The sequence below is a fragment of the Megalops cyprinoides genome, chromosome 15, assembly GCF_013368585.1.
Source record: "Megalops cyprinoides isolate fMegCyp1 chromosome 15, fMegCyp1.pri, whole genome shotgun sequence".
Taxonomy (NCBI): domain Eukaryota; kingdom Metazoa; phylum Chordata; class Actinopteri; order Elopiformes; family Megalopidae; genus Megalops; species Megalops cyprinoides.
In genome coordinates this window covers 28275001-28287192 of record NC_050597.1, presented here as the reverse complement: position 1 = coordinate 28287192, position 12192 = coordinate 28275001, and the positions used below count along the sequence as shown (strand labels likewise).

The window sequence follows — 12192 nt, the reverse complement described above, 5'->3', positions numbered from 1 at the left end:
TGTCGATCCATGTGTTCCTTTTTATATAAAAACAAAAAATAAACAAAAAAAGATTTTCTGTGACTTGATATAGTCATGACTAATGTAATCAGCCTTGCCTTCCCTCTGTGTTTGCACCAAGGCAGCGGTGAGGGAATACCATGCATAGCCAGATAGATACTGATAATTCTATGGTAAGGCTAACTCAAAAAAAATAAATAAATAAAATTACTTAAAACAGGATCACATGATTATGGGCACTGGTTTGTAATGTCTGCTTGAAAGGCCAGCTGTGCTGTTTAAACAAAGGATTACGCAGCTCTGGAGACACGTTACCATAGTGAGTGCATTATTGGTCATGTATGCACTAGAATCCAATAAATTCCAGGCTCGAAACACGTGTTTCAAATAAACAGTGGAATATGATTGTGTTTGTCATCTGCAGTTCTTTTTGCTAAATAAGTTGCAGTATGTTTGCTGTTTTGTGATATCCGCAATTTATACTGTACATGACTCACAACTGTGATACTATGTGAAAGCTGGCATTGAAAATGCATTTGCAGTGTTGTGAGAACTGCAGCCTCTTCTACAGTAGACACCATTTGGCAGCTTTCAAAGAATGTACACATGATACTGGGGGTTTTAGAAGAATATGCTGCTGTCAGTTAGAGAGTGTATTTTCATAGTTTTTTTTGTTTTTGGCACTGGGGCCTCTTCAGTCTAAGCATGATGCACTTTTCCATTAACTCTGAATAACTGAACATTCTTTCTTTGCATTTCAGTATGAGTGTAGCAGCTGCTGTGATGGACAGGCAAAATGTAACCTACTCAAGGGACAAAGCACCTAGCTGTTAAATGAAATGCCAAATGTTTTCAGCTGGCTTAATTGAATTACATAAAATTCCAATGGACACCTTCCCTGAGAAAACCCTGTAATGTACTCTAAATGATGTGTGCTGCATTATTGTAGATTTTTGTTACTGGAATCAAGAGATACTTTTTGTTATGCATCAACAAAACCGCAACAAAAATCCCTGGAAGTATGATTCATGTTGGATAATAACCAAGCAGTGTTTATTAACATTACCTTGTTTGGGATTTTTTTGTCATTTCAGTCACTGAATCATGATTTGGTGTTACATTTATTACTGGTTTTAAATGTCTAAGTTAGCACCAACATAAGAAGTATACTTAGTATTTAGATAATTGAAAAAAAGTCAGTTGGGACAAAGACATTTCCAACATTTAATAAACTGATGCTGTTTGATAGGGCTATAAAAACGTATGACTAAACCACTTCATTATTCAAGCATGTCACGATTAACGCTTAACCTTTTTCCTTCAAACGACGACTGAGATCAGTTACAAATACAGATGCTCTCAGAACACCAACTTAGCCTCTGAAAAGCACCACCTGAGAAATGTGTTAACTCGTACAATATAACACACAGAGTTACATCAGACCATTTAGATTGTACAATATCACGGTACAGAGCCTTCATGGGGAAAACCTGATAAAGGTTCGGTCGTCCATAATGGCAATTTCACCAAAGTGAAAAGGGCGGCATCTTATAGAACCCTGTTATTTTCTCACCAGTGTTTCACCTGTTTTGACAAGATGGAGCCACTTGCCGAAAACCTCACAGGTGAATGCAAGAAGTGTTTCCAAGTACTTCTTACGTGAGGAGGATAAGGAAAGACAAAACCCATGGAGAAGCAGACTTCGAGCCAACAGCTACCACAGAGTTACTGTTGGTTGTTGGCATACATTTCATGACAGTGGGCTTGGGTTAAAGCAAGGTGTAGGGTTAGACTGAGGAAGTGTAGGCTGTTAGATTTGAAAACCCAGTCCATGTAGTTTCAGAGTCGTCCTAATTTGGCTGCTTTGGCTCGTCGGGTCATATACTGGCCCAGAAATAAACAAGCTTCCGGGGGGGAAAAAACATTCAGAAGGTTGTAGATGCATGTACACGCAATTAGGTGCCAAAATTGATCATAACCCTTATTCTGGTCAAGCAAATATTTTCTCTGCCCCATGCAATGACCCTAAAGGCACGGTAAGGGTAAAATTGCTGTTGCTTTGTTGGTTTTTTGAGATGAAGACACTCAATGCCAGCTCCAGGTGCCAACTTTGATACTCTGCCGCAAGTGGGTTTAACAGTAATGTCATGCTTTGGTTTGGTGTGCCCCCAGCGCGTACATGATGCCTGTGTGGTGACATGGTCCTGATACACAACAGCAGGTAGAGACCAGAGACCTTGGTGCCGGGGTGAAGCGGCACGGAGTCGCCCCAATACGCTCGTGATACACGAGTAAAGAGGCTTTAAAAACACAGTCCGCGAGAACCTTCTTTCGGAGGGGTGGAAGCCCTTGCCCCAGGTGTCATATGTTGCTCGTCCTTGTTCCCAGAGTCAGGTCTCCCAGCGTGGAGAAGAACTCCTCCATCTCCTTCTGCAGGAGGAGGTTCCTCCTCTCCGCGTCCTCACGGGCGCGCTCTGAGTTGCGGAGCTTGATCTCCAGCATGCGGTGCCTCTTCCTCGCCTGGTCGAGGTCCTCCTCCAGCACCGCGCTCGCCTCCTCCAGCCTGCGAGAGCAACCCGAGACATTTCCACACCTTTCCCTTTTTCTACCATTACATTACATTACGTTAAGACACTCTTACCAGAAAAAAAGAAAAGTTACACATCAATCAAGTTCCAGTCGAAATCGCTACTCTACCATCAACTCCTTATATACATAATATATTCGGCGGGTTTTTCACTCACATTGGGCAGAGACTCATAACATGGTGGATTTCTTTTCCTGTATGCACTTATGCACTTCATATAAGTGTTATCTGAAGCTGAATATTAATAGATAACTATGAAGAACTAGAAGAATCACCCTGGCATATAAGAATTCACTATGTAAAAGACGCCTCTCCACACATCTCCTTAAACAAAACAATCCTTCTAGCAGTAAGTATGCAGCCCTTACTTTCTGATCTTGATTTCGTAGGCCGTCTTCTGTTTCTTTAGCTCATCCCGGAGCTCCGTCACCACGTTGGTGAGCGATTTTGGGCAGGCGTCGGCAACCTCCGGTGGCACAGGGGGCGCCGTGCCGTTCTCGCTGCACCCGGCGCTGCTGATGCAGATCTCCGGAGTCTCGCCGCTGCTCTCCGGCGGCGCCCGCGCCCCCCCGTCGGGCCACTCCCCGCCCCTCCCGAGGCTGGGCCCCGAGGACTCGCTGGCGGAGTCCGGCACGGAGATCTCGCAGGACGAGGTGGCCCAGGGCGTGCTGGCAGCACTGGGCACGCTCAGGCTGGACGCCGTCACGTTGTCGTAGGTGGAGAGGCGCTGGGGAGAGCCGCCCGCCACGTCCCGCACGCGGTCCCCGGACGAGGTGCGGCGGTGGCTCCGCAGCGACGACAGCCCGTTCATCAGCCAGTTCCCGCTGGGCAGGCTGGAGACGTCCACCGACGAGCCGCCCAGCCGGGCCGGCGCCGCCCGCGCCCCCGCGCCCTTGAAGGTGCACTTCCAGGCCGGGAGGGAGCGCAGCTGCCTGCTGGGACTGAGGGCCGCCTCCCCCTTCGGCTGCGGCAGCGGCGGGGTGGGCGTGCTGACGTGGACGTCCAGCGAGGTGGCGCTGCCGCTGGTGTCCTCGCCGGGCCTGAGGCCTCCGCCCGCGGACGGCCGCCCCTGCAGGTCCTCCTCGGAGATCCACTCCACCATGCTCCGCTGGGGGCGGGCCTCCCGTGGGGCCGCGGGGGGGTCGGCCTCACCGCCCGCGTACAGACGCTCGTGCTCGCTGATCAGCACCGTCATCAGGTGCTGCACCTGGGAGGTTCCTGCCAGGCGAGGAAATGCAGCTGCATGTTACATTTATACATTTGATCTGCTGAATGACTCCATGTAAAAGTGTAATGCACTTTACCTTACACACGGGCTGTTCATTTCGACACTACACAACACAAATGATCCAGCTAAAAGTCCCTTCAACCAACATTCTAACCAACCTGACTAATGTCTCCCAAAAGAAACTATTTTCATACTGTAAGTTTCCGTGTCAAACAGACCTTGCTAGTTACATAGCCTATTGAATAGTTCAATATTACAACATCAAAATTGGAATAATTTGCGTCTTCTCATTATCTTGGTAGGAATTTGCTTTTTCCCTTTCATGCAACCAAATTTTGTAAACAGTCATTTTGGAAATTAGGCACATGTCACGGTGACAAGCTCTGCACTCATGCAGGAGTGCTGAAGCAAGACAACTGCTATCCTTTGATACACTTGCACCAGAGCTATTGGTTATTTTTTGCACTTCAAGTCAAACTGTGTACAATGAAGTACACACCAATTGGAAGATAGCTGCTACTCCTCTGGGGTTGCAGGCACCTGATGAACCCCAGGGCACCTGTGAGTGACAAGGAAACCCTGGCTGGCCTACCCACCCGTATTCCCAGAGAAACAAAGCCAATTTAATTCCACAGATGTTATCAGAGGTCACATGACCAATTTCAAACCCAGGCCTTAGGGCACAGCTTGCAGTCAGTTGGAGCCAGTTCAGAGTCTAGGAATTTGGAGTATTAATCTGGAAACCCACAGTAGCTAAAACCCGCATGAAACATACCTTCCATCATAGTCACAGGATCCTCCATTTTAGGCCTAAGGATATTTGGTCCGAACACTGTCGCTAAATTCTGGACACTCATTTTGTTCTCGTTTGAGTGGGACTGCACTTCATCCAGGAACCTGCGCGGAGCAGAGGAGATGTGACAGAATTAAGACGCAGCTCCCACATGAGCAGACGCACTCTAAGTGTGACATACATTTTGCGTCAGTCCCTGTTTGTTGGGCTGAGTAAACCTCGCACAGGTTTTGAACCCCTTGAGTCACGCACTTCCCACGCTGCACCGGCGTGCGGCGTCTGACGCCCGTCGGCCGGGCTGGTGTATTTATAGAAGCGAAGGAGGAAAGCACAGTTAGCGGTGATGGCGAGTCACCCTGATCGCGGCTCCGCCGGGAGGGAGGCGGAGAGAGCCGTCTGAAGCGGGGACCCGCGGGAGGGCCGCCTCGCCTTCGCCTCCGGTTCTGCGCAGACAGGATCATCTGGAATAAAAAGGCAGCGGCGACTGCGCCCCCATTCCAACAGCTCCTCTTGAAACCCGCTCAAATTGAGGCTGACATCTCGACCCATAATTGTATTTAAAATAATGTGAATAAGTGCCATTTAGGTATGTTCACACCAAGAAAATAACATTGTGTCAATATGAGCTTGTCAATTTGAAACAACGGCTATCTGTATTTTCAGGTCAAGACCCAGGGAGAAATGGGTGAGACTGTCAAGTTTTCGTTCTGTTTGTCACATTAATGGTAGGACATGGATGAATGCAGCGAACGTATGGGTTCATTTGGCCAGATGAAGAGAAGAGGTGGAAGAAAGAATGAAGCGAAGGTGGCCTCACTTGCAGATGTACTTGAGGAGGTTGTAGTTGGCCTGGGGAAGGGTCTTCACCTGCTTCCCCAGCTCCTGGATTCCCTGCAAGAGAAGCACATTATCAGCGCTGAGCAACAGCCCTTTGATTGTTAAAATAAGTCCATGACAGCAATTCAGTGCATTTGTTTGGTGCTTTTTGATAAAACATAAAGGTTCATGACTGACTCAATCTACTGACAGTTTTTCCTGCATCTGTATTAGCTCCCAAAATAGGGTGTGAGATTCATGACATACTCACAGTTTACAAAGCGCCGATGTAACCTATGGACAGGACTTAAGTGAGGTATGGCATTCTCCCTTGCAGTACCTGCTGAGTGATTCACAAGGTCTATGTGCTTATATGTGGTTTTGAAATGGTTAACTTGCACTGCTGTTGATGCAATTGTGCAAACAGAGGTGTATTCATCTACTGTAGCACATGCATGCCATTGTTGTGTTTTTTCTGTTTGGAGGTGCTGGGTTTTGGCTGGAGCTGTTGACAAGGAAGAATCAAAATGCTACAAAAAGGATCTACCAACACATCTATCCGTGAACTATAAATTAGAAGAGGGGGTGGGTTGGGACACCTCTCTCTCTCTCTCACACACACACACACACACTTACCACCTCCTCATCCTTGGCCAGCAGCTGAGCGCAGGTGAGAAAATCCTGGTACTTGGCAAAGGGGATGACGGGCTCAGGCAGCTCCCTGAGGTACAGCTTCAGGAGCGACGCCACCGTGTGGACATCTGTGTTACTGCATCCACATTCAAGATAACGAAAACTCAAATCAGAAAACATTCATCTAGATTTGTAAAAAATGACTGGTAAAAACTATTTCCTAAAAGAAACATATGGGAAAACCACTAGCAATGACAGTACTTTCAGTACTTTCAACTGTGTATTTGGAATAAACCCAAACCCGAACTCTATGGCTTACTTAAGACTTGAACAATGAATCAAATTACCTGGATACACCTGACAACTGAAAAACATTTGTGTTCAGCACTGTATTCTTCATCTTGCTCCCCTTCATTAAAAATGCACTTGGACCCACAGGAAGGTCTTCTGTACCTGTTAAACATCGGCTTGTCCCCACAGTCAAACGCATCTTGGAGCTCCTTGACGAGGTTGGCCTGCCCGGGCATCCGGAAGAGGCCCTCCTCATCCAGACCCTGTTCCCGTATGAAGTCCACACACTGCTCCACCAGCAAAGGCGCTAGCCTTTGGCCAAACTTCTTCTCATACTGAACCGTGTCCTCTAACCTCTGACCAAATATCCCTGTGGCGACAGATATGGGTAGAGCTGTACAGCTAATCTTTGACAAGGTTACATTTGTTAAGGTGTTATGCAGACCCTAGTGTGTTCAAACAAATAAATAGCTTTTTATGTCTCAAATCCATAAAGGCCTACAAGGATCCATTGTGCTCATATTTGTAATTAAGTTTCTCAACAGCTGGAGTCTTTTTAATGGTTGGACACCTTCATCTGCACCTTCAGTTCAACGTGCACTCAACGCAACATGAAATGGACAGACAAGCCGAACATATTTCCCTGTAGGCGTTATTCACTCTTAACAATACAGCACGGCGTGTCATTCTTTAGTGCTGCACTTGATGCTTTTTGCACACATCTCAAGGCTCCCCACACCACCACAGCACAGTGCAGACACCGAAGAGTGTGTAGTAATTACAGTACATCAGCCAGCCTTAGCTATACTGAAGCAGGGCCTGGACTTCAACCATGAGATATGACACCCCCACCAAACAACCTCCCTGGTCACCCGGTCCTGTCCCGTTTTGTCTGTGAGCAGCGGGGGAGTCCCTACAGCATGCAGTGACACATCTATTCCGAACCTCCCCATGAGATGTAATCAAAACTTGCTGAGTGCAATATTTGAAAACTCATCAAAGGGCAATAGGGGGAAGGCAGGTACTGTCTTGCCCTCAATCTGTCTGCCCAGACAGACAGCTGATTTGAACAGCAGGGAGCCCACAGGTTAGAACAGGAGGGTCATTCATGCTAGCAATACAGCCCCCCTCTAATCAGGCAGTGGTGCGGTTCCTGAATACAAAGAGGATGGGGTTGGTGCCACCCCTCCAAGAGAGGGAGTGATTTTTTTTGTTGCCTCAGATTATGCCATCACTGGCCCAAATGGACTTTTGTGTAATTTTGTGTAATTTGTGGACTTTTGTGTAACTGTATGACTGACCTAACGGCTAACAAGCCATAACTCTGAGAGTTCGCTGTCACTGAAAACAACCTGCACAAACCTCTGTTTATTGCAGTGGTGCCTGCATTATACTGCAACAAGAGATGCTACAGTAATACGTTACTCCCATGGCTTAGAAATGCCAACCCGTTTAACCTAATGCTGTTCCGAAAGCCAGATTTAAAACCCCAAATTCAAGGTATTAATGAGTTCGGGTGTTTCAGAAATGGCAGGTTCACAGGCAGCCTGATTATACTTCTGAGAGTGATTCTGTCCATTTCACCACCTTTTCATCAATGACTCCTCTTTGTAATGCAATGCTTCTAAATGCACTGCAAATCTTGTATCATTTAGTATCCATCAGCCCTGTGGTTGAGTGGCCATACACATGCCTGATATACAGGCATGACATAACATCAAACCACATTCTCCTGTGACAGAGAAGGATAAAAGTGGTGCCACATTCTGTAATAGGTACAAGCACTTGCAGTTATTACAGTGGCATTTCTGCATTGCCTATTTCTGCACAGACTGGCATTCCTATCAAGGCCTGTAATTAACGTGTATTTCAGCCTGAGGAGGAAAAGAGATTGACTATTGAATCGGTTTGCTAGTGAACAAGCATGACTCAGCTCCTGCTGATGAAGGCTTGACTGACAATGTGTACTGTATGTGTGTGTGTACGTGTGTGTGTGCCCGTGTCCCTGTGTTTGCACGTGTGCGCTACCTCCTCCAAGGGGTGCCCAGATGACCCGCCGAATGGCCTTGACCCAGTCCTCCATGTCGTTCTGGGAGTTGGCCATGAGCAGGTAGGCCTCATGACTGATGGTAGCCCTGTCCTTCTCACCTGCACTTCCTGCAGCCGAGAGAGAGGAAGATAGGGAAGGAGAGATAGGGAGGGAGAGAGTGAGAGAAAGAGAGAGAGGGAGGGAGAGAGCAGGGGGGATGTAGACAGAGAAACAAAGGAAGGGAAGAAGAGACAGGAGAGATGAGAACGAGAGAAAAATGGGGAGGGAGGGTAGAGAGAGACAGAAAGAGAAACAGAGAGATGGCAAGGGAAAGAAACAGAAAGAAAATGGGAAGGATGGGGAGAAAGAGAAGGAAGAGAAAGAGAGTGAGAGAGGACAGAAGGTGAGTCTGAGTGTGTCTGTACCACAGACCACCAGGCTGTCCATTTCCTTGACTCCTTCAGATCTTATTAGTCTCCCTGAATTCCTAATTACTGAGTGCATATGGTCATTATGGTTAATAAGGCCTAATAACTGATTTCATTACACACTTAATGGCTGGATTAGGAAGAGAGGAAAAGCGCCCATGACCTGGTAGAACCCTCCTCTGTGGACAGCTCTCTGATCACACACAGCAAAGTCAAAAGACTTTTGCCTATGTTTTAACAGGCAAAAACATAACGCTTGAGAAACCCTGTTAAAACGTGTTAAAAAATTGATGACGACTGCCGTTTAAAGTACCACAGTTTCCAAAGTTATTGTCAGGCGTCTAGTCATGGTTGACCAGCTCTCACCCTGGCCTTACCAATCTTTTCAACCCACGGTGACAATTTCTGAATGTCTCATCAAGGCAATGAGGCCTTCACAATATGTTCACTGCACTCCTTAACCAACGGAGCCAGTCCAAGTCCTATTCAATATGATCATGTTTTCAACACAAAACCTGTCAGTCTTAGGAAGGGAAAGCATACCTTGTAGGCAATGCTTTGAGAAACTGGCTGTTAGACTCCTGTGTTTATTGACTGATTTATCCCTGTGCAAATGAGGAAATAAGTCAAGCCGTGTTCATTTGTCCCAATATTTCTATCTGGCACCCTGAGAGGCTGACAGCCCTAATAATTGACAGACATGAACCATATTCAAATCAACTTCTGATTCTGAGGCTCAATTTAAATATCTACCAAAAGAGTGTGGTCTCCCATGTAAGACCAAATACTACACAACCATGTTTTAAAAATCCAGGCAGACTATCTGTAAAATAGTATCTCAGAGCAGAGAAACATATTCGTAACTACAAACAAGCAGTTTTATCTTGACCTCGCCACATATTTCGGGAAATTTGCACCTGATACACATTTTAGTTCTGCTAAAATTTTCACTGAATGTGTGTTTGTGTGTTGCATGCATTCCTAGTCCAAGAACACTTTCACTTCAGACGAAATAAACCAATGTGAAAACATGGTCACAACGCGTTGTGCACGTAGGACATTCTTCTGACACATGTCCCTACAGTCTAAGGGCATTGGGATGCGTGTTAATAGATAAGCTGCGCAGTGTTTCACATCTGCTATCTCACTGAAGTCTGTTTCCCTGCTGGCTGATACGGTTTACAATGAATTTGTCACGGTTGGGTGAAGCCGACAGTATGGCGTTTACAGCTCAGGCAGGATTTGACATTTCAAAGTGGCCCCTTATTTATCTCTGAAACCTCTGTTGCATGCCTGACTCAAAGTAGTAGAAAGGGTTTATTATTACAACCACATACAATTTTGCCTTTGTGGAAAATGTCCACACCCATTGTGGTGACAGATATTATAGAGTATACTTGATTTGTGAAACTGTACAGATTACCAGCCTGTTAGGTTATATTGATTTTCTTTTTTCCCCCAAAAAGCATTCATCGTGTGTACATGCTCATGTGTAATAACATAATTTTGTTCAAGGATTAGATACATGCAGAAAAGTAGTGTTATCAGAAAGAACAGCTCATTTAAAATAACATTAACAGGAAAAGGTCCAGGGCCATCCTTATTTGCATGTGATCAGCAAACCCGCTGGTCACTTTTTCATCATTTCAAGATTAGAAGACTACTAAACAAAGAACGTAAAAAAACCCAACTGTGGATGACATTTAAGGAGACTGAGACGTCCGTAACCGAGCGCGTAAACAATCATTAAAAAGAGCGATTCCCCAGGCTGCGGTAGAGAGCAATTTACCGCTGCGGGACCGCAGTCAATTCTAATGAGGACAATCATCACTTCAGTGACAAGTGACCAGCCGAGACCGCGCCCGAGACGCCGCTGGAATCAAACGCGCCTGCGCGGCAGGGAATCGCTGAGTGAGCCGCAATTATTTCAGGCCGGTGATCTACGCCACAGACGTTTCGGAAACAGACCTTTCTGGCCAATTAAGAGCAAGGTCCCTGTCACCTCTGAAGCCACTGCAGGTTTTTCCGCAGCCGCTGCTTAAAGCCAAAGGGTAATTGACCATCTCGCGCTTCCTGTAGGTAATTGGCCTCCACGACTCCGCTTTTCCCCGTAAAGGCAAAACATTAGGCTATTTGCTAATGCTTTTCTGGTATTGCTTTTCTGAGGGACGCCTGACAAATTGATAGCTCAAAAGCTGAGAGGCAGAACCGAAATTGTTCCCTCATGCTAATAAATCGGGTAAAACAAGAGGGCATCAGCGTTTCTGTTTCTTCACAGTCTACACTTAGGCCAGAAAACCACACTGCACTTGGTGCTTCACTTTAATTAGCCAAAACTACAGATTCAGCATTGTTTAAATATAACAAAACATTCTCTATAAGATTTTTAAAAGTGTAATGTTTGCCTAAATTTGGATTGAATCTCGGTCTTGTGGAAATGACGTCACACGTTCTGTGGTTCAGGGTTGACGGCGATCGCACTGTATGCGTCACCACATTCACGCACCCACATCTGCACCAGTCTGCCGGTTCGTCAGGCACTCTCTGACCCTCGACTGACGCCTGATCAGGACTCACAGTATCAAGTGGATGCAGTGCATGGAGCAATGCGAACAAAGTGAAGCACGAAACCCGTAATGAATGTTTTCATTATGCTGGATTAGAGTAATGGCGCTTTACTAGGAGTTTGATGACCAAGTAAAACGTTTTGCCATGGCAATGAGTCAGTAACACTTAAATTAAAATACTGGAAGGATGCTTTGAGAGAGAAGCGATTTCCACTGCAGACATACTTTGATGCTTACCCAGCACAATGTGTTCCAGTGCTTTGACTTCCATTACATTAATTAATAAGGTTGTTTTTGAAGGGATCACCCATTTTGGTAAAGTATTGGTATTTAAAAATGAAAGGAATGGATGTTTTAACCTGTGCCAAATAGATACAGCATATATGAGCAAATAAAATCAGTAAAACTTTCATATATGTAATTTCATTCATTTCAATTCTTATAAGAGGATATAATGCATTGTAATTGCATATAAATGGCCAAATATGAGCTACAACTTCAACCAAAAAGTATCAATATGAAAGGAAGAGTAAATATATGAAGAATATATGAAATGTATGTAGGCCATTTTGACACACATGTAAAATATATCCTTCTATTTTGGATTTGCTGTTGGACCTGTGTCTATTTTTCACAGGAGCTTGTTAAATCCAGAGCAGAAATCACCCATAAGGTCCTCTCTTAAAGGAACCATATTACGTTCTTAGAGAGGATGAGATATTGCAGTCTTCACTCATTGTACAGCTCTAAAGGAGTGGAATGACTGTATGGCCCTGCAGAGAAATGTGTATTACAGCACTGCGCTGTAAGCCAGGGTGGG

The 12192-nt window shown here is 45.6% G+C and overlaps 1 protein-coding gene across 4 annotated transcripts in view; it reads right to left on the bottom strand.

Moving 5' to 3' along the window:
* Positions 1-1205: 1205 nt before the first annotated feature.
* Positions 1206-12192, bottom strand: part of arhgap22 (Rho GTPase activating protein 22) — a 41199-nt gene continuing 30212 nt past the window's right edge. For all 4 annotated transcript variants that reach the window (XM_036547214.1, XM_036547215.1, XM_036547216.1 and 1 more), the window contains 7 exons: positions 8377-8505; positions 6511-6718; positions 6061-6193; positions 5426-5499; positions 4591-4712; positions 2956-3805; positions 1206-2563 (listed from right to left, as the gene is read on the bottom strand). In XM_036547214.1, the coding sequence (XP_036403107.1) occupies positions 2362-2563; positions 2956-3805; positions 4591-4712; positions 5426-5499; positions 6061-6193; positions 6511-6718; positions 8377-8505 (1718 nt within the window). In that variant the 3' untranslated portion in view covers positions 1206-2361. The remainder of the gene's footprint in view (positions 2564-2955; positions 3806-4590; positions 4713-5425; positions 5500-6060; positions 6194-6510; positions 6719-8376; positions 8506-12192) is intronic.